General features: G+C 36.9%; 2 protein-coding genes across 2 annotated transcripts in view; both read right to left on the bottom strand.

The window, feature by feature from the left end:
• Window positions 1-368: 368 nt before the first annotated feature.
• On the bottom strand, window positions 369-1683 carry LOC124642405 (uncharacterized protein CG16817-like). The gene has a single exon (XM_047180812.1). The coding sequence runs from the start codon at window positions 1655-1657 to the stop codon at window positions 1184-1186; it is 474 nt and encodes a 157-aa protein (XP_047036768.1). The 5' UTR covers window positions 1658-1683; the 3' UTR covers window positions 369-1183.
• Window positions 1684-2288: 605 nt separating this feature from the next.
• The window catches only part of LOC124642573 (ATP-binding cassette sub-family C member 4), a 30581-nt gene continuing 11341 nt past the window's right edge, over window positions 2289-21528 (bottom strand). Inside the window, exons 2-25 of the mRNA XM_047181018.1 lie at window positions 15791-15925; window positions 15277-15481; window positions 14942-15167; window positions 14362-14459; window positions 13700-13897; window positions 13253-13379; window positions 11921-12073; window positions 11058-11251; window positions 10310-10474; window positions 10008-10145; window positions 9208-9375; window positions 8077-8223; window positions 6843-7063; window positions 6470-6606; window positions 6153-6362; window positions 5841-6071; window positions 5623-5729; window positions 5140-5263; window positions 4726-4896; window positions 4452-4579; window positions 4247-4369; window positions 3755-3877; window positions 3325-3485; window positions 2289-3079 (exon numbers count right to left, since the gene is read on the bottom strand). Of these exons, the coding sequence (XP_047036974.1) occupies window positions 2809-3079; window positions 3325-3485; window positions 3755-3877; window positions 4247-4369; window positions 4452-4579; window positions 4726-4896; window positions 5140-5263; window positions 5623-5729; window positions 5841-6071; window positions 6153-6362; window positions 6470-6606; window positions 6843-7063; window positions 8077-8223; window positions 9208-9375; window positions 10008-10145; window positions 10310-10474; window positions 11058-11251; window positions 11921-12073; window positions 13253-13379; window positions 13700-13897; window positions 14362-14459; window positions 14942-15167; window positions 15277-15481; window positions 15791-15925 (3961 nt within the window). The 3' untranslated portion in view covers window positions 2289-2808. The remainder of the gene's footprint in view (window positions 3080-3324; window positions 3486-3754; window positions 3878-4246; window positions 4370-4451; window positions 4580-4725; window positions 4897-5139; window positions 5264-5622; window positions 5730-5840; window positions 6072-6152; window positions 6363-6469; window positions 6607-6842; window positions 7064-8076; window positions 8224-9207; window positions 9376-10007; window positions 10146-10309; window positions 10475-11057; window positions 11252-11920; window positions 12074-13252; window positions 13380-13699; window positions 13898-14361; window positions 14460-14941; window positions 15168-15276; window positions 15482-15790; window positions 15926-21528) is intronic.

Genomic DNA, 21528 nt, shown 5'->3' with positions numbered 1-21528 from the left:
ATCTAAATCGCACATTACTTCCATTTTATAAATATATATTTTATAAAAATTGGTGTCAATTAAATTGGCCGGAAGTGTACTCGTCGCAAAGAACCAATCCCGAGTGACGGCTGTGACGCGATGCGCTGCGGGCTAATCACCGCTTTACCCCGCCCCCGCGCCTCACTTCATACCACAAAAGGGACCCAAACCCAATAAATCACTTCAGGTGAAGGTCAGCACTCAAGATCTGTGCCGATGATTATACTATGCTAGAGTTCTCACCAATAATTAGCACCATTTATTATTATGGGCTGGCTCCTTTACTTAGCTATGGCTTCAGATACCTTTCGGTGCAATGTACCTATGGATGAAATAAAAATCACAACTCGAAAATGAAAGATTTATTTATGAACACAATGTGCCAAATATATTTGCAGGCGCCAGAGAAAACATGCAGATTTTGGGGTAAATTAATTTGTCTTGTTCTTTCAACAGTATTGAAATGGAAACCTACATATACTAGTGATACAATAGTATAAATAATATAAATGGGTAGACCATAATACAGTCATTTGTAATACATGCATACTTGATTTAGTAAGTTCTTACACATAAATATCATGGCTTACATAGAAGCCCTATGAGTATGCTTAGTTTAAAACCTACGGATAGCAGCCATAGTTTGATCTTTGGAATGTATGTGTTTTTACTTTATAAATTAAACACAAAGTACAAAATAATGATGTTATGCCTCAACTGTCTAGCTAAAGTACTAGTTTATTATTAAGTAAAACCTATTATTTAAGAAACTGTAAATGATATAATGAAGGAGAAATGTTTAGATTAAATAAGTACTTGCTAGGCTTCAGACATACTAAAATATAATTCAGATCAGAGAAATGGGTTGTTTTAATATTAATACTTTAAGTCAGCATGGAGATAACTATTGACATGTCCAAAATAAAATATTTGAAATTTTATGTCTCCTAAATTAAAATAGTTTTTGTTGCAAATAAGATCATTAAAACTATAACAAAAGAGAAAGCATACTTGCAGACCACACTCCTAAACTATTGAACCTTACAATATGTCATCCAGTTAGGAGCTACCAACTATTCCTTGTATAAAAGCACAATATTGTCCATAATTACAAATTTCTAGCACTAATAAATTTGTTTGGCTATGTTATACTTGAGATCCTTTACTCTATGTCAGGAAGATCTTCCTCATCGGATGAGCTGGTAACCTCTTTATCGTTTTCATCACCAAAGTTGCCCAATTTGCTAGAGAACATGTCACTAATATTATCAAAGTCATCTCCACTCTCATCTTCATCTTGCCAACGATTGAAATCAACTTTGAGCCAGTGGTGTTTCTTTTTGTCACTTGTTAAGGCAGGCCAGAAGGGGTCGTCAGTTTTTGCTTTCGCCAAAACAACCTCGATTAACCTCCCTTTGTTTGTGTAAGAACTTTTTTCTGGATCAATATCTGAGTACAAGGGTATAACAACCTCATGTAACTTTTGATCTGGTGTGCATATACCTTTGAAAAATACAGATTTTTGCTCAATTTTTATGTCTGGTTTCTCACATTCTACATTAAACGTCAAAAACACACGAGCACTTCTCTGCGCCCATGAAACCGATGGCGGTGTAGCCAATATTTCCGATGTCATTGTAGCTGAAATTAAAAAATCACAAACTTTGACTTGTATTGATGAACATAACTATTAAATAAATATTAGGTATTACTTACATGTAAGGATTTCTAGAAATATATGAATATAAACGCAATCGGTTCACTTTACTTTCGTGAAGTTTCTTGATGGATGTTGACAGTTCATGACAGTACTAAATGACTGACATTTGTACAAAAATGTCAGATCACAGTACACGGGTTACCAATTAAAATATTTAGATATTTACTATATTAAAAATAAATAAAGGAGAATGGGTGTTGGGTACACCCGGAACAGGAATAATATGGGAGGATACTTGGGAAGAAATAGGCAATTTTTTTCGATAAATACTCAAGTGTTATTGTAGGTAAAGCCAAATTATTATTTGTAGCTTTTTAATTTTTACTTTATCCTGTGCTGATAAAAGCCTTACTTCTGCTTAGATACTTACTCCATAACATGACATTAGATGGGATAAGTTTTTGGCATGACTGTTTTCATGGATATCCTTAAATTGAGGACGAAGAGCAGTTCGTCGCAATATCATGTGGCTATCAAAAGAATGAAAGGAGAGTCCGATCAGAGATTAAAAAATATAGGAGGATGCAATAGAAAATAAATAAAAATATTTTATAAATGCTTATGTTTTATTTTTCGAGGGTAGGTAACCTCTATGGCATTTGTAATGGTCATTTTTTTAACTTACACGTCGTTACTGATATGATACAATTTCATAGTAAAATAAATAACACAGTTTTTTTTCCTGCACTGTACTTAACACTATTTACTCACACTATAAATTCTTTTATCTACATTGGAATAATTATTTTGTAACTTTAGATGAAGAAATCTTAAATTATCAAGAGTTTAAATATTTATATTAAGCTCGGATTAGAAGAATTTAAAAACCTATTAAATTGCTTAGTTCTGTAATTCCTACAAACGTTTAGGACAACTGTAGGTAAGTAGGAGTAGGGACCTACCTAAATGAATATTATGGGTTTTGTGACCGTGTCCTTTACTGGGTTATTATGAGTTCAGTAGGCAAGTAAAGACACTACCTGATCCCAAAACAAGTATTCCAATGCGATGGCCGTTTAGAGTACTTATAACAAATTTCTTACGAAACTATATAGAGAATGACACTGTTATATTACTCCACCACTACTAAGGTATGTGTTCTTTGCTATCTGGAATAGCTGCGCGGACATTTTTTCACTGGTTTCTTTGACCATCTTGGTGAAGTGTCCCTCGGGGTTGCTAAGGAGGAGGTAGGGGTGGTCAAACTCTACCAGCCGTCCCGAATCCATCACCATGACTCGGTCCGAGTCCATGATGGTGTTCAGTCGATGAGCCACCGTCAGCACGGTGCAGTCCGCGAAGCGCGTTCTTATTGTTCTTTGGATAAATTCATCCGTCCTGGAATATTTTAATGATATTCATATTTTTTTCAACAAAATTAGTTTTAACTCCACACACATTTTATCTCTAAGAATACATTAAAAATCTAACGAAAGTTGTATTATTAGTTGTTCCTACTCATTGTTGTTGCAATGGACATTTAACGGAACTATAGTTTTTGGTTAATTACAAAAGATTTTATTCACATTCCGAAAGACATTTGAGTCCAAATTAATTAAAAGAGGTCAAATTACATAACATACTTAGGGTCTACGTTGGCAGTAGCCTCGTCCAGTACGAGGATGCGATTGGCGCGGAGGATGGCGCGCGCAAGGCATACGAGCTGTCGCTGTCCCAGTGAGAAATTCGACCCTCCTTCTGACACCTTGAAGTCCAGCGCCGGCACTGCGGCTTTGAGATCCACCTGAAAAGATGAAAGCTTGTACTTTGCAGCTAATTCAGAAAATGTTCTCCAAAATTATTAAAATTGCATATGTGATGCTATCGTGGGAAAACTGCTGAAAAGATTAGATGAGATTCGGCATGGAGTTGAATTATGGGAACGGCTATAACATCTACACGGGTGTGAAAAAGTAGTTCCTCCAACCGGTGACCAACTTGTAATAGCTGTAGACATTTGTATTAAATACATCATATACGAGTAATAAACAATAGTAGATTCTTAGAACTCACAGCTTCCAACGCCTGCCACAGTTGTTCATCATCGTAGTTATTGAACGGGTCCAAGTTGTACCGAACGGTCGCTGAGAACAGCACTGGCTCCTGAGGTATGATGGATATTTTCGATCGCAGCTCCTAGTAAGGTAAATAGAGTATATAGCGAGGCACAGAAGTTTTCATGAAAATATATGGAATTTTATAATGAATATAGTAACTTGTACCGTTAGTGGTTCTTTACATGTGTGATTGATATGGTTTTACTCAATCATTTGAAATCATTTTCATGGACATACATTGGAAGGGGGTTTCAGACTACATAATTTCTTAACTGAAACTCATCCAACTTTCTTCTTCTTAAAAGTACCTAAACTCTTTAGGGAGCAAAAAGCAGCAAGTCCAATGGATTGGACCTAATGTTGAGCTGACTGAATATGACTTCGCAGTAGGTACAATTCACTGTATGTCTATGTCTTCACCAGAAAGTCGAGCTTCGTGATTACTTACTTGTAAAGCTAAGTAAGACGTGTCAACGTCATCAATGAGAACTTCTCCCTCCACGATGGCGAGGCGGAACAGCGAGGAGATCAGTGATGACTTGCCGGCCCCCGTCCGGCCCACGATACCAACCTACAAATATTCAGAAATGTAAATAAGGACTACTCTTGACAATAATGGATAGCAAAGCTATGACAATATTCAAAAGTTGTACCTTCCATCCACTTTCTATAACTAAATTGAGATTCTTAAGCACTGGCAAGTCTTCGGGAGTATACTTCATGTAGCAATTTTTGAACTGAATTCGACCGCGTGACGGCCATCCAGCAGGCGTTTCTTTTTCTGAGGAAAATCAATCAATGGTTTTATAGGATACCATATTTATCGTATTAACTAAGTTGTACTTTTAATAAGCTGTTGTTATGGCCAAGACCTTCATATTTTCCCATAAAACATTTTTAATAAGACTTTTTATTCAGTACACCGACCTCCTTTGTCCCACTTGGGCTCCCGTTCGATGTGTGTGTACTGCAGTATGCGCTCAACGCTAGTCATTTGCGAGATGACCTCTGCCGTCTGACGGACACCAAACTGCAGCATGCCCGTCAGGATCAACGTCTGTGATATCGCCAGGCCCACGTTCCCGGAGAATATCGTTTCTATTCATGAAAAAATAAATATACGACCTTATTTTCAGTAATGGCTTCTCACTTTTAACTCTATGATTAAATAAACTGCGGCAATTCCGTAATACAACGAATAATAATATCTTGAAACAAAGTATTGACGTTCTCAGTGAGAACTTCTCACATCATATCAAATCTCATACAATTAAGACGTTCTTCATAGTTAATCCATGACTGTTACTCTAAAATTAGCGTTGATAGAAAAGTGGTACTCACTGCTATCAATAACAAGGAAGGCGACAATGACGATTGTTAGGTATATGACGCAGATGAAGTCCAACCAGAAGCCGAGCGTCACGCCGCTCGCCAGGTAGCTGCTCCACGTGGACGTGTGGATATCCTGCCACCCATAAACAATATTCAATTACAGACGAGGCTCTTTTCAGCCGCCTAAATAAATATAGATGAATGTGCTGTATTTGAATTTTCTAAGCGTTACATTATTCGAGGACAGTGGGGTAAGGGAACAATATTGCGACCAATAGTGGCGAAATAAATTTGCGTGTAATTGCGATGTGGAGCACGCTGATTGGAGAAGCTTTTCGGCAGTGTTGGCTACCTAAATAATTAGCGAATTTAGCTGCGATTCCGAACAGAGAATTAAACAAAATCCAAAGATTGGAATGAGACTAGGGTAAGGACAAAAAACATTATTCTCAGTTTTATCTCAGTTCAGTTTTAGTATTTAGATTACAGTACCTGGAATCTATCAAATTCTTGAATCAATCTTTGTTCCGCGCCAGCTGACCGGATAGTGCTGATGCCGTTGAGAGTGGCCGACATATGGGAAAAGACAGGACTTCGAGCTAAAAAATTCAAGATAAGAGAACATGACACAATGAACATCGTCGGAATTAATCTGCTCATAAAGTGTTCACAATTTACTATTTCAAACTCAGATTACTGTAGGTACTTACTCGTGCCTTCCAGTCTTTTGATACCCTGTGCAGACTTAAGGTAGATTTGGAGTATAGTGTAGAACAATAATAGGATGATAGTGGTAGGCAGCAGCGTCCAGATGAGAGCAGCAGCGTTTAGTGCTAGGATACTGAACATCACTAGGTAGATCTGTATACACTCGAGTAGGAAACGAGGCAACAATTCATCGAGGGCTCCAATGTCCTTAGAGAATCTGTTAAGAATACGGCCTGTGGAAGGAGGAAATATGTTATTGTTGATTACCATTAAAATCTATTTTAATATAGCAGAAACTAGTTTGCTTTACTTACCAGAGGAGTTAGTGTCAAAGAACCTCATAACGCCCCGGAGCATGGAATGGAACATGTCGTTATGGAGGTTGCGGGACGCTGTCATGCAAACCTTGAAGAACATGAATGCACGCGCCGTGATGAAGAAGATACAGCACACGATTAGCGCCGAGTAGACGTATAAATATTGAGATGTGTCCAGAGGGCCTATGAAAGCGTGGATGTCCAAGTCTGCAAAAAGTATGTATTTTAGTCTTCTTATTGTAACTTAGTAGTGGAGTAAAACGAAGCAGTTCAGATTCCGAGCGGTTTCTTGTGTAAAAATAAGAATCAATTACCTGGCTGCAAATTAACTCCAGAGAAGTAGCTGGATAAATTGAATGTCCCATTGTCGAGAGGTGGCGATCGGTCTACGTGGTAGTCTTTTATTGTTCTGTTATTAGCTTTCTCTTTTAACGTCGTTACTTCGTTTGTCCTGCAAAAAGTTTTTATATGTTAAGTGCTAGTTCTTTTGGTATGTTTGTTCATCTCCGTACTTTGAACGTGGAAAAATTCGGTCTTCACATAAAGATCGTTGAATGAAAATTAAATTAAATAATATTGTTAAGTGTTGTGTGTTTAAGTGTAGTGTGTTTGTAACCTGCAATAGTTCTTGTTATTATCGAAATATTAGAAACTGCTCAATATTTGAGGAAAGGAATAATTATTTACCAGAAGGTGACCCAATAGTCGCAGAGCGTGGCCGACAGTTGTCCGATCACGAGCAGAAGGATCATGAACAACAGCGGTGGCGCCTTGCCTCCGGCTCGGAGGTACGCGCCATACACGCGCCAGCCCATAGACCCTGACTCGCGTTCCTCTTCCTCCATCTCCTGGGCTACTTCACACCCGCCTGTTGACTCGCATAGTGACGGACGGCGAGTTGTTGATAACTGGAATCAGGGCCATTATTGGTAAATCAAAAGTATTTTTTTTAATAGTAAAAAAAGTATTGGAAACGCAAAGTATATGAAAAAGAAAATTTTAGGTAGTATAGTACTTAGTATGGGTAAATTGGGAAGGTACGTAGAAGATTTTTTGTTAATAAGTTGTAAGTGATCAGTTGTTTTCCTTGTGGAAGGTTTTTAAATCATATTAGGACATCCTAGTGAATGGAAAGGTAATTTTTATGCCAATTCATTTAGTTTACGGCAATATGGCCTCAGGTCGAAAATATTTATATTAACTACTTACCTAACTTTTAGGTCAAGATTTTTAGTTCGTCATTTATGAAGTTTTTATTCGAATAGAAGCAATTAAAAAGTAACTCTTGCAAAAAATGCAATGAAATTTGCATAATACTATAATATCAATAAATAACGATTGCAAAGTACCAGATATGCAATCCTAAATGTCGAATCACATAAATTCAATCATAATAAACCTAAGGCTATGAGTCACATGGCTCGTGGCGACACCAGTCCAACTTTTATTACAGAAAACCTATCATCATCATCATCATCATCATCATCAGCCTATCGCAGTCCACTGCTGGACATAGGCCTCTCCAAGTGCACGCCACTGAGATCTATTTTCGGCTTCAACCTATCAATAAATTTAAATTCATTTAAGATTTTGCTTCAGCTAATGTAGCATCTGCGAATCAGTTATTAGATTTGAACATTAACTCAACAGGTTTAAGGCAAGGATTTTGAATATTTTTCGTTTGACTTTGAAGAAGTCTGGTACAGGATTCCACGTTCCAGTTTAAAGTGAAAAAATCTTTGCACGAAGCACGTACAACGATGAATATCGTAAATTCGCAATGTGGTGCATCGAATTTGCGGGTGCTTGAATGAGTCAGTCGATTCTACTCGAAGAATATTTCTTGGGAGTATTCAGACACTTAAGTACTCAACAGCTTAACAACGACGACGACGGTAATATTCAACTAAAGTTAACTTACTCTAGCAGACGTTCGTCTGGACATTGGGGGTGGTTTCTCCACATCTTTCTTGTCTTCGTTTTCATCGTGGCTTGATGAAAGTAACTTCGCGAAGTCTTTCCCTGTGCTCACCAATTCGTCGTATGACCCTTTAGCTTCCACAGAACCCTAGTAAACAAAAAAAATACGAATTGTACAAAACAAAACAACAGTTTTAGAATAAGGGGAGTATTACTTAATCGATCATATTTATGAATTCTATCCATGGCATTTAATATGTGTAACTAGGAATTCACGAGAGCTGGCATTCTAATCAGACATTCCATGCAGTCGTTTCTACCTATATTGCAATCAACGTGCTAGTATGGTAATCAATTAAAATAGAAATTCATGTTTCGTATGGCAAAGAAGAAGCATATTAATTTATATGACTGTTTGTGTAATCTCTTTCTCAAGAATAAAGAACATTGTGAGCAAAATGCAATTAGTATTTTAGTAAAATTGCAAGAGCACTTGGGTTGGAGTTCAATAACATCGGAAAAAGAATTGCAAAAGTTGTTTAAGCATAGGGTCAGGACAAGTTGACATTGTCACTCTAGCCTTGAGCTCAAACATAAGACAAAATATCTTCTATAATTTTCGATATCTTTATTGAATAGCTTGTAATAAACAATTAGTCTATGTAATACTGTATAATACATTGATATTGACGATGTAACAACATTCAGCCTTGGAATAGTGCAGCTGATGCGTGATGAAAACGCATGCATTGCACTCATATTGCACTGCGCTTCAGGGATATTTTTAGCATATATGTTGTCAAGGAGAAAGCTGATAAGAATACAAACGACTTCCTCGTGACTTTTTATGATGGAAAAGCAGAAGTAAAGATGTACTAGTTTGCTACTTAACTTTGTAGAATACTGAAGACTGGAAACATTTAGAGAAATGAATCCTAGCTGAAGTTATGACCCCTAAGGTTTCAAATTTCGCAAACCGTTTTTTTCCTCAAAAGTCATGCATGAAAATCTTAATGTGAGCAGTTCAAGTTCAATGGCGCAAGTGGTATGCGTAGGCATATTCTGCGCTTGACAAATTACAGCTGGTGCGTGGATACAGGAGAGTGGAATGACTTAAGACACAAAAGCTTACATTATTCATGATGACGATGTAGTCGGCAGCCTTGAGGTAGTGCAGTTGGTGCGTGACGAGCACGCGCGTGGTGTGGCGCAGGTAGCCGCTGATGCACTCGTCGAACAGCTGCCGGCCCACGTGCGCGTCCACCGCTGACAGCGGGTCGTCCAGTAGATATATCTCAGCCTGATCACAAAATAAACTATCAATTGTCCGTGCATAAGCAAAAGCTGATCGGGTCGCTCAGCCTATGTACCTTGACTATGGGATCAGTTAATTAATACTCTCCTAAAAACTACCATTGTCTCATGTATGAGGTCAATTTCGTCCTGTATGTTATCAGAATTTGCGTAGTTTCAAAAGATTAAAGAACTTTAAATAATAAAATAACTTTCCTGCATACCAGCAACATCACATAAAATAATATTCCACTTAAAAGACGTAAGTGCAAATTAAAAGCCAGTTCATTAGAAGGCTTAAAGCAACTGCTAATAAAAGTTGTATTAAGGTCTGCGGTTAATTTTCAGCTAAAAGCGTAATTTTATAACTTGATATCTACCGCGCTGTTGCTGGTGCAATGAGCTTAGGGGATTATCTCAGACTATAAAACCTCAAAGCTGCCTTGAAACGAGGCAGAGGTGAAGTGAGGATATCAAGTTTTAGTCATAACGATAGGGGTTTAACTGGTAATAGACTGTTTTCCAAAAGTAATGGGCTTAAATATTTGCAAGATTATGAAAGAATTAATGCCATAAAATCATAAATATTTGAAAGACATTCTTCTCTAACAAGAAACACATAAACGAGTAAAGACGTACTTGTCTATACACTGCTCTGGCGAGGTTGATGCGGGCTCGCTGTCCGCCCGACAGGGAGGCTCCTCGCTCACCGACCAGCGTCTGGTCACCGTGAGGAAACTGCTGGAAGTCTTTCTGGAGAGCACAAACTCTTACCACCTGGAAGAGTAACAGTAAATTAGTTTAATAGACATATGGAGGAACAAAATCAAAAATTAATTGAATATTTCTCAATTTTATACTGAGGTATTGTTAGTCTTCTATTTTCCATTTTAGTGTTGAGTCTAGATAGAGGTATACCAATGCCAACTTTGTATACTTACTTCTTTGTACTTTTTAGAGTTGTAGGGGAGGCCAAACAGTATGTTCTGTCTGACGGTTGCTACGAAGAGCCATGGCTCCTGGCTCGCGTACGACAGCGGACCAGACAAGTAGATCCGGCCATTGCTTGACCGAAGTTCACTCAGCAGCAATTGAAGAACGGAACTCTGCAAAAATTGCCGTTATTTACAGATTTTAAGGAAATAAGTTTGAAAATGTATTTGTTTACCTTAAAACATGTTAATTAACCTTACTATGAAGTGGTTCTTAAAAAGTGTACTTGATAAATTTGTCATTCAATCCATCAATTTTGGTCAGTGCTAATATTTATTGAGCCGGTAAATTGTTGATACAACCATGAGTGGTATTTTGATGTTCTTGTTACTTGATGTCTTAAATAGGAACATAATTTGCTATGAATTCACGTCCGTTTGATAACTTTTAAGATTAGTAAGAACTTGTTAAGTGTGGATATGAGTAAAGTTACGTATGTTTGCACTTACGTAAGTTTACCTAAAAGCCGCGTTTGGCTAACGGCTAATTGTGTTCACTAGTTTTTAAAGTTGTCCAAAAACTTTCCAAACACAGTTTCCAAATATTGATATTTATTGTGTTAGTAAGAAACTATATGTTTTCGTTAATACACATATAAATAAAAAATAAAATAATTGAAAAATTTTCGTAGCAAGTACATGGAGGAGTTCTATCGTTCTCCGGCACAAAATAAATGATTCAACTCAAACGACAAACCTTTCCAGATCCAACAGAGCCTATGATGGCACACAACTTTCCTTTGGGCACCATAAGGTTAAGCTGGTTCAACGTAATAGGTCCGTCGTCAGTCCAGCTGGCGCTCACGTTTTGGATCAAGATTCCCACGTCTGGGTTCACGGGCATTGGGCATAGAGTTGAAGTCATCAGACCTTTTTCGTTGCACTCGAATCCTTAAAGGGACAAAGAACATATTTTTTAAGAACATTAATAAGGATACTTAAACTGATTAATGATTTTTGTGAAATCGAAAATGTGTGTTTATAAAAAACGTTGCCTACAAGCATGGTTTGCTAAAGAAAAATCTGTGGGAATTGTCCGACAACGTGCAGTGTGCCTTATAAAATCGATCGGAACATCCATGATTACACAACAACGAGACTACAAAGGATAATAGTAAACCATTGGATAAATAATGCGAGTCTCGGCGAGTGATTCAATCGGCTATCCCCTTCAATGCGGTAAAGGCTGGTCGTCGGGGTTTTTGTTGATGTTCAAGTGCGGTACGGAATCGGTTAAACTTGTGAATATTTATTTATTCGAAGGCTATTTTGCGTCGGATACATCGCTTTGTTTTCATATAGGATGACACAAATGCTCTAAGTAGGTCTATGGACTAAAGACTGGCACGCAATTGGAAAGTCAGTCCGCTTATTTACTGCGTCTCTAAAATCAAATATTGATGTAACTGTTAGCCCAAATTTTGTTAAATAAATAAACCCCAAATTACCTACTGAACATTGATTATCAATAATGGTATTATATACGGTAATCTGCCATCTTATTTCATCTTGAGTTCGATAATTTAACGTAGGTATATTTTACTGCGACTTGTAACTTACCGGGGTTGTAAATTCCTTCCTCGTCGATCTTCTTAAACGTGTTAGGACGAAGGTCAACTTCGCTCAAATTGATCTTTTTCTTCTTATTGTCCACCATTTGCACCAATTTAGCGATGTCTACGTCCGGCACACTGCGGAGATCCTCTCGCTCATCTGTTTGTCATTCATAAATAAGAATTAGCGTTATATTAACTCGTACAAACAATTGCAATACCTAGTGTACACATCGCCATATGTAATCTTATATGCAAGTACATCGTTTGTATCGGTAATTGTACCAGCATAATTCACCTTATGTTATTTTTTTATGAAAAGCTGAATGAAAATCTGTTAATGTTGTATCAATACCTTTTGTCTTTAATTTTCTATTGAAATAAAATAATTATTCCTTTGTCATACACGATAAAAGGTAGAAAAAAAGTATCAAAGAAGGCAAGTATTTCATTTTTTATATAGCAGGAAAAATACAAATAAGAAATGTCCCTCGTTAGGTTAGTGCGTTATGATGGTTAGTAGAAGAAGCAAGAACAAATGACATCACAGGATGTGTGTTAACACAATAAACGCACTAGTCTTTCATTCGTTAGAACAGTAATGACGCATTGAGTGCATCGTTTACGACATATAGACACCCAAAACGATTCTGTCTAATCTCGTACCCAAACTTAAAAGTGCCTCGATACGTTTTACAGAGGTATAAGACTCCATAGTCAATGAAAGGCCTGACGAAAAATTCATTGCTAGTGTGCCCTGAAGTATGTTGAACATTTGTGCCAGCGGGAACGCCTGTGGAAATTATTTATTTTATTGGCTGAGCAGCTTTTATACACATTTTACTCTTGTGGCCTGTATCATTTCCATTATATTGATGTTTTGTTCCCTACTGTTACTTATGTCCTCCATAAAACATAGCTCAGATTGTGTAGCGTAGCAACTAAGCACTTCGTCAAATTATGTGACAGGTTATGTAGAAAAACCCATAAAAAAGTAACTTTTCTTTTCTCAAACTCACTTCACATTATCTGGTTCCTTCAATTTAACATACGTATAGAAAATTATAATCATATTTATTAATTTTGGCATCAAACTACAATGTCTGGCACATGCAAACCATTTTCATACTAAAGTGACTAAATTGATTTAAGAGAATTTCTGTTAACCCTTAAACCTGTTAAGGAATATATTAGGTGAATTAGAGTGTTTAGGTTTAAAATATTTGGATTGGTGTTATTAATAGCGCCGAGTCTCAGTTATAATTTGGACTCGTGGAAGGCAAGGATTGTGGCGGAGTGGCATGCACTTAGTGCGATAGAGACTTGCCGTCTCACATACCGAATAACATGAATGCCTCGAGGCGTTGCACTGAAATCAGCGCCTCTGCCAAAAATGACACGGCATTCGACATTATTATCGAAAGGGTTCCTTGTAGGGTGTTGAAGAATTGCGCCAATGGAAACACCTGCAAATCACACACGCACACTGCACTGGACCACACAGAATCATGTATTAGTGTTGAGAATAGCTCGTTATACTTATAACAATTAGAATAATAGTGGTTTTCACTACAGACCCGGACTAAGTTAAATACATAATTGTAATTAATTAGACATGAATTGCTTTTACACTTAGCCATTTCGGCTACGATATTCGGGAATATGAAAAATTAAGCAAAACGTATTGTATTTTGATATGGTAACTGAATAAATAAAAAGGCAAATTATATGCCGTTGTTGTTCAGTAATTGGTGAAGGTTACACAATGTTTTGTTTGGTTACTTACAATGTCCGCGGTAACTTGGTAGCCGAATAGAGAGTAGGATAGCAGTGTTATGTACAGGGTGAGTCTCTCCGTGAACACCATGAAGCTCAGGTATACTCCTCGAAGGTACGACGCTGACGTAATGCATTTGATTTCATTTTTCCGAGCCAGGGCGACTACCTGTTCAAATGGCTTTTCCCAGGCATACATTTTTATTACCTAAAATTAAAGTCTAATTAGCAAAAGTACTTACTATAGGTATAGAAAAACTCTCTGTAATTTACAGATATGTACCTGTTGAAGTATTTTTCCTATTTACGTATTTTGAGTCAAAGACATTAAGACTTGTTATTTGTTTGCGGTTTCTTGGTAAACGTGTTAAATTAAGGTTTGCCAAATAAAGAAATAAAATTGAACAATAACTGAATACAGCTGTAAAAAATTGAAGGATACTGTGCCATTGGCAGTATACCTACGTGTGGGGTTTTCCTAATGTTTTATATCGAACAAACGAGAGCTTAACATTATACTTAAGATACACCCAGATCACAGGTCTTGTGTTCGTTCACAAACGAATTTAGCGTGGTTTAACTAATTATCAAAAAAATATATTTGAAGAATTAATTGACCTACTTCAACAATTAATACGTAATGAGCGTTTTAGAAAATCTAGATCAACATACCTGCATGCCATTAATAATTTCGTCCATAATTCGCACGCGCTCGTCTGTTTTGCACGCGGTCCTCATTCGTAACCTTGCAGCCAATTTACTCATGTAAGCTGCAACAATAAAATAACTTGGTTGTATATCTTAAGTTTATTGCCTTTTCGCAAAAGATGCACGGCCTCCCTTTATCTCGGCACGGCCTCCCTTTATTGGATCGGACGACAGCAATTTATGGGCTTGGATTCCTTTCGTAATCGTAATTGCATAACAGGAAGCTTTAATTTTAAGGGGCCAATAAACCCTTTATTTATTTTGGGGTTTTGATTTATTGGCTATATTTTTGGTTCGATTCATTTGAATAATTAAACTTATTTTAGTGATTGTTGCGGTGCTTTGTGTGGTGCGGAATGTAAGTTATATTAGGGTTCCGTTATTCTTGGACATACTTAGGTATAACTCATTATGCATATAGTGAGTGAGATACAGAAGTAGGTTATGGTCCTGCTCAATAATGTTTCCTCTGTTGTATTTTGAGTTTTAAATGAACAATTGCTTCAACATCCTGACAAAACAATAGCATCAAAAATATACTTACACTGAACGGGTATCGTCTGCAACACAATGCCAATGACGCCTACGATGGCAGCATAGCCTATCTTCAGGTATATGAGGTAGCAGACCACGATGACTTGTAGAGGAAGGAGCCAGATGAAATGTGTGTAGATGAAGGCGTAGTCGAAACGGTTCACGTCGTTCGACAATAGATTGACGACTTGCCCCGCTGTGGTCTGCGCGAGCGCGCCGGAACTCATGCGCATTACCTAAACACGAACAGATATTGTTATCCTTCATTAGTTTGCCCTTATAAGAAATTCATTTTCGGTAAGGTTGTATATAATTTTAAAGAATTGTTTAAGTAAATGATTTAACCTTTCTATAAATAAGTGAGCAGGCGGCGATGCGGACTTTCATGCCAAATTGTTGCGTGGAGTAGGTGCCGTGGTGGTTGAGGAAGGCGATGACCAGCGACATCATGATGACCGCAGTCGCGCAGTACACGGCTTGTTCATACGACATGGTCGAGCCTGGCTCCCAGTACGTTAGCATCAAGCTCAACGCCACCGGTTGGAAAGGCCTAGAGGTACAGATGGATTCTAATAAAATGTGCGTTGTGCAAGTATTTCATTGTTCTATACAAGTACGTCAAAGGAAGTATGTTGTGACAGGTCGTTTAAGATAAAGCTCGTAAAACTAAACATCGTTAATCTAAAGTAAGTGCATGATGTCACTTATGGCAATTTTCATACTTGTCAAATCAATTTGGGAATATTCCAGGTGCAACCTATGACACACTAAGGTAACAAGTATTTGTCACAAGATGATCGGTAATTGGCATAATGTGATATTCGCGTGACTCCTACCAATAGTCAACAAAATTGCTCACTTGAGTACGAGTGCTTGTATGAGGAACATAATGCCGGAAGGAGCGTAACTCATCCAGAAAGCCTTGGTCATTGCACGAAGTAAAGATGGTTTACGGCCCTGCTTGCTCGCCAGTGCAATTTCTTCCAGCCATTTTCTGTAACAAAGTGTCTCATTAGTAATTAGTACAGCAAGTGGTCCATAAATTGGTGTATATGTTGTAAACGTTTCGTTCTCCGTTATCCCTTAAAATTTCTCTAAGCATTGCTTCATATTCATGCCTCTAAGATCACGTGCACTGGTCAATGTCACTTCAGTTGGAACATCCTATTCCCTCCAACATTATACTCTTTTAGATTTGGCAAGAGGTCACGTGACAACTTAACGTGGAATCATTTTGTTGATACGATATCTTGACCTTTTGTTGGCAGACTTGACATAACTCTAGGTACTTATGTACTTCTTATTTTTGTATGGTACAAGAGTGATCTCAAGTTTAAACCAATAGACGGACACAAAGAAGTTGGATGCATCTTATTGGTAAGATGTTTTTATTACATCTAAAGGTAGGTGAAACTGAACCCTTATAAGATTCCCCCATATAAGAAGACTTAGTTGATCGTGAACATCGCAAAATATATTCTATTTAGTTTGACGCATTTTGTTCTTATTCATAATACCTACATTATATTTTTACAATACCTACGTACAAATATATGACAAATTCGATTATGAACTTTTGCAATGATTCTTCAAACGGAACTCTCGGTGGGCAAGTCGGACGTGCATTTTGTTTTTTGGTTTTTATTAGGACAATGCAAATTATATAAAATAAATATTTTTTACATTAAATTTTTAAATGCTGCATGTTTCTAAGGACCAGTGAGCTATAATAGCAGGTTCAAAGTAGGTAGACCAGACGACTGTCGTGTCGCGGGATGTCTCGACTACGCACTCACTGAAGGAATATCTGTCTCCGGACTACGCGATTTGTGATCGTGACACTGTTTATAAAATATGCCAACTCGTTGGTCGTGAGAGTTCCTCTGTCTTGTATTATTGTTGTATGCCCATGTTTGCGTTGAATACTAATAATATATTAGTTAAGTAGGTAAAATTGGCTACTGATTACTTTTAGGATTTTTAAGAAAAACATGAATTACAGTTGTGGCGTCCACATAAAATTTTAATGATGTGTTTTCAATCATAGCACTTATAATTTGGAATCTCAAGCACGGGCCAGTCTAAAATAGCTGGGATTTTATTACTTTTTGGGATTTATTACTTACTCAAGTAAAACACTATTACGTAGGTGAGCCACGTGACCGTTTCTTATTTTCAAAAGAGTTTAATATTGAACGATAAAGTAACGATATTTAACTTAAATTAGATACGTTTAAATTCAATGTTGAACGGTAATTATATAGGTACCCGTGATATAATTTATTACTCATAACGTAATCCAACTAGATGTAGGTACCTCTACCTATGTCATCTACTCAGCACTGAACAATGTTAATACATATAAAACGAGTTGATTTGATTTCCATGTGACATACTGCTGTATGTTTGTTAGAAAATCTATTAGTTTTGCTAAAATCATTTAAAACGGTCAGATATCTTTGCTTAGGTAGGTACTAAGTGTCATTGAAATCTGTTAGTTAAATACATCTGCTCTATAAGAAATTTCAGCGTTTCACACTGGTGGATTTTCCGAGTGACACCTCTCCGTTCGTACGACCGGACTTTGTAGCACCATACGAGCCAAAGCAAACAACTGTACCTACAACAACAATACGCTCAGTTTTGTTACGCGCGACAAAAATTCGACAATGTGAAAGCGCTGTTATGTATGAAGGAAACTTGACCCTGTTTGAGACGAACGAAATATGTCATTTAGTTTTAATCAATGATTAATGTGTATTATTAATCGCGTAGTGATAATGTAACAAAGAACTCGATGGATGCAGATTAAGGCAATTAAGCAAGCACCTCGGTACGATTATGGCCACGTGCATATTACACACGACTGAATTAATTATTTCGATTGCTCATGCTATGAAATTGTATAGATTGTGATTTATAATGATTATACTACTGATCGGGCTCATAAACATAAACGTTTAGTTTGTGAAACTTGATAACATAACAGTTTTTACACCGCCTATGTGCCGACATCGTAGATAATTTAAGAATGAGTTTACTAAATACATCTCTATTACTGCATGTGTTAGCTACTGACATTTAGAAACCTAATTAAGTCTTCTTGGTAAAAACCCTTATTTTTAAATGGTGCGGAGATTTTTTGTATGACGTATCTACCTGCTCTTAGTGGAAAATCCGTGAAGGCATGAACCTTTATCAGTTTTTGCGCTAAACAAAAATCAAGTAGCGAATAATTTTCTTACTAAATTAGACTAAAAAATAGGGTATCTTGAATACGTGGAAGAGGTTAAGGTTTAGTAATGTACAGCGATATTTAAATGAATGTTTTCGTCATAAAGTACGTAAACTGGTATCTTATACAAGGTGGCGCAATATTTACCGATTATATTTTTTTTATAACAAAACAAAAATAAAAAGGTTGTTTTGGTTATTTTATTTCCATCACGTAATAAACATGAATACCACGGGTGCACGGGTGGATACCATATGGATCCAATTTATTGTATTTTCTTCCAGGTTCACTGCAAGAAATACATACAGGCTCAAATATTACAGAAAAATAGTCCGAAGAGGTTTAAATTTTGCAGATCCGAAAATCAGGCCAATACAAATCACCACAATGAGAGATAACATATACATATTCAAAAAATATTACTAGCTATACCCAATAGGGTTATCATTTTGCCACCCTGTATATAAACAGCACATTAAATTAACATACAATTAAGTACAAGACAAGTGAAAGCACATCCGATGTTCTTGAATAAAATCGATAGCTAACCGGTAAGTATGCGCTTACGCACACTCCCATGTCAATCGTTGACATACTAACGCGATCTGCGTCATGCCACTCATGTGGTACTGCCAGCCACCACTTACAAATTAGTAAACAAGGCACTGATCAATGTAGTGCACAACCACCCAATGCAAATTATTCAAATTCTAAAGGATTCATGTTCTAATACATTTTAGACAATCGCAATCCAGAGGTTCCAAATTCAAAACTTGTCAAATTCGAAGTCATGTTGTAAAAACAATTGAATGGTAATCACTGAGTGCACCCAGGTATATCAAATCGATTGTATTGTTATAGACAGCACCGACTAAAAAAAAGACTTTGCAACTCCACTAACTCAGACTGCCCAAAATGTCAATTCATTGATCACAACTAAGTACTTCTAAACACGTGAAGAACAGGTTTGTTCTTCGACGGTAAGTGTTAACTCGGAAGATAACACTCTCTACGTTTGTAACATATTTCGGTGGCATTCCTATGATAATCAGCTTAACTTTAATGGTCGACTTAGTGAACTTCCTGTTCCGGCGATATTTTGCGTTTCTGGATTATTAAAAACCCGTTTCCCCTTGTTGATTAATCTTACGAAAGAAAAAGTGAGTGAAAATTGGTACATGATGAGCACGATATGGATATACCTAACTTATATTGTAATTGTGCACACAATACGTGTAACAATGATTGAATTGAATAAGCGCTATCAAAGGGTGTCTGCGATGAGACGCTCAGCCACGAAGGATTATTCACTCAATCAGTTAATTCAGCAAGAAAAGGTGGTGCGAAAACCCTGAGACTAGTATGTAACAAGTGTTTACTAACTAATCTTTATATGTAGTGATCGTTTATTTGGTTATTACAACGGAAATATACGATTGGTTTGCTGCAGAGATGAGAAATGCTTCGTAATTTTTTTTAAGTAGTCAATGCATAATTTTGATTAAAACCCGCGCTTTAAGATAATCAGTACATTTTTATCGTATATTTCTTGGAGCCTTTCCAAGTTGTTGATTTTTCCTAAAACATCGCTTTACATATGGCAATATATTTGCACGAGCACATTTTTGGAACACAATTTTTCATTAGCGTTGCGTTGTAAAGCATGTGTATGTTCATAAAGGAATAATGCAGCTATATCTATACACTGTATGTACTGTACATACTTCGGCTCGACAGCAGAGTTTAATTAAATTTTATTCATTTCATCACTTGTGGCACATATCAGTACCCTTCCAAACATGTGACTGCTACAGCGGCTGCTGTGGCCAGCGAAAGTGAAAAATATCACGTGATGCTCTTTAGTTTATTTGCATATAACCTCCAAGAGTTCATCAAACCTCCATTCGATCATTAAAATTATACAATTGCCTTGTTTTTCATTTTGATATTCGAAAAAATATTTTCTTTATAACCTTGCAATTAACGTTAGTCAATGAATATTATCAGTGATGATAATTATGTTGAATGCATGAAAATTCTCGAAGAACCAGAAATTAATTGGGTATTTTGTGTTTTCAGATAGCAGTTTAAATATAGCTTTTTTCGTGTAATAAAAAAAATGAGCTGTTATTCAGGATCGTAAGTGGTAATACCACGGGTAATACCTACATGGTGGAATTGTCATCAGAATAGCTTAGACTTCTGCACTTGTTCAGAAACGTAATCTTGGAATGCTAATATAGAGCGCTTGGTGCATGTACCTTCATATTTCGCGTTGGCGTTTGTTTGTCGCAGTCATATGATCAGTGGTACCGTCCTCCGTGGAGACGGAGGGCCATTGGCCATCGCACGGCCGCGCTCGTCGCCTCGCCTTGTCCCTATTTCAGACCATCACCACAGCTACTAAGCATCTACGTCGTTTTACACAACCCGTCTAATGATTGATTATTATTGTTATAACATGCCGTGACTTTTGCATGAAAGAAGCGTTAAGTATGACATATTTGACCTGAATAAAAAGAAATCGACGTTTAAGGTATTTTCCGTAAGCAGATTGCTGTGTAAAAGGATTAAGAAATGGTTTTATTCAAATAAGGACCAAACATATTAAAATTGTAAGAATACTTAACTTATGTGATGCATTCCCATATTAGGACTTGCAATATTGGACCGAGACATCGATATTTACGTTACATCGGTTGTGCTAGAATAAAAATCACATAAAACACTGCTTTTAACGAGCCACTGGAAAATTATTGGCCATTTTTTCTTGCAAAAAGCTTCATATCATTTTTTCTGAGAAATAAAACATCTTTGTTTATCTAAACAGTTGCTTAATATTCTTGTTTTTATATTAATTGGTTAAAGCCAGTAGTTAAGTACAGGTATAGTGATTTCATGGCCTATGATTACGTATCTATGCCTCAAGTAAGTAATCTTAGGAATTTGAGAATTATAAAATAGCATTTATAAGAATTGTCTGTGTAATTATCATTACGTAGTTTCCTGGTCCTGATTTATTTTATTTTGAGAACATTATGGTACATTTGAGTACAATTGAGTCAATAAAGTCCACTTTCTAAATGGACTTTATTGTCATTTTTTGATTATGTTATATTTAGTACATTTTCCCCGGATTTTGAAGCTGAATGTGTAAAAAAAGAACGTATACGTTTTTAATTCAATGTGTTCTTGTTCAGTATGAAGGCTGTGACCCGGGCAGTCAGGTGAGCGGCCATACCGGCCATTATCGCGCGACCGCACTGCAGGCTCATCTCTTGCTAGCCATTACACGCACTTCATTAAACAAGGAAGCGCATAGGAAGTCATCTGTTCCGTTTAATTAATTTACTAGAAACATT

The sequence above is a fragment of the Helicoverpa zea genome, chromosome 2 (genome assembly GCF_022581195.2).
Source record: "Helicoverpa zea isolate HzStark_Cry1AcR chromosome 2, ilHelZeax1.1, whole genome shotgun sequence".
Classification (NCBI taxonomy): Eukaryota; Metazoa; Arthropoda; class Insecta; order Lepidoptera; family Noctuidae; genus Helicoverpa; species Helicoverpa zea.
Note: the sequence above shows the minus strand (reverse complement) of the source record. Positions and strands in the feature narration are given on the sequence as shown.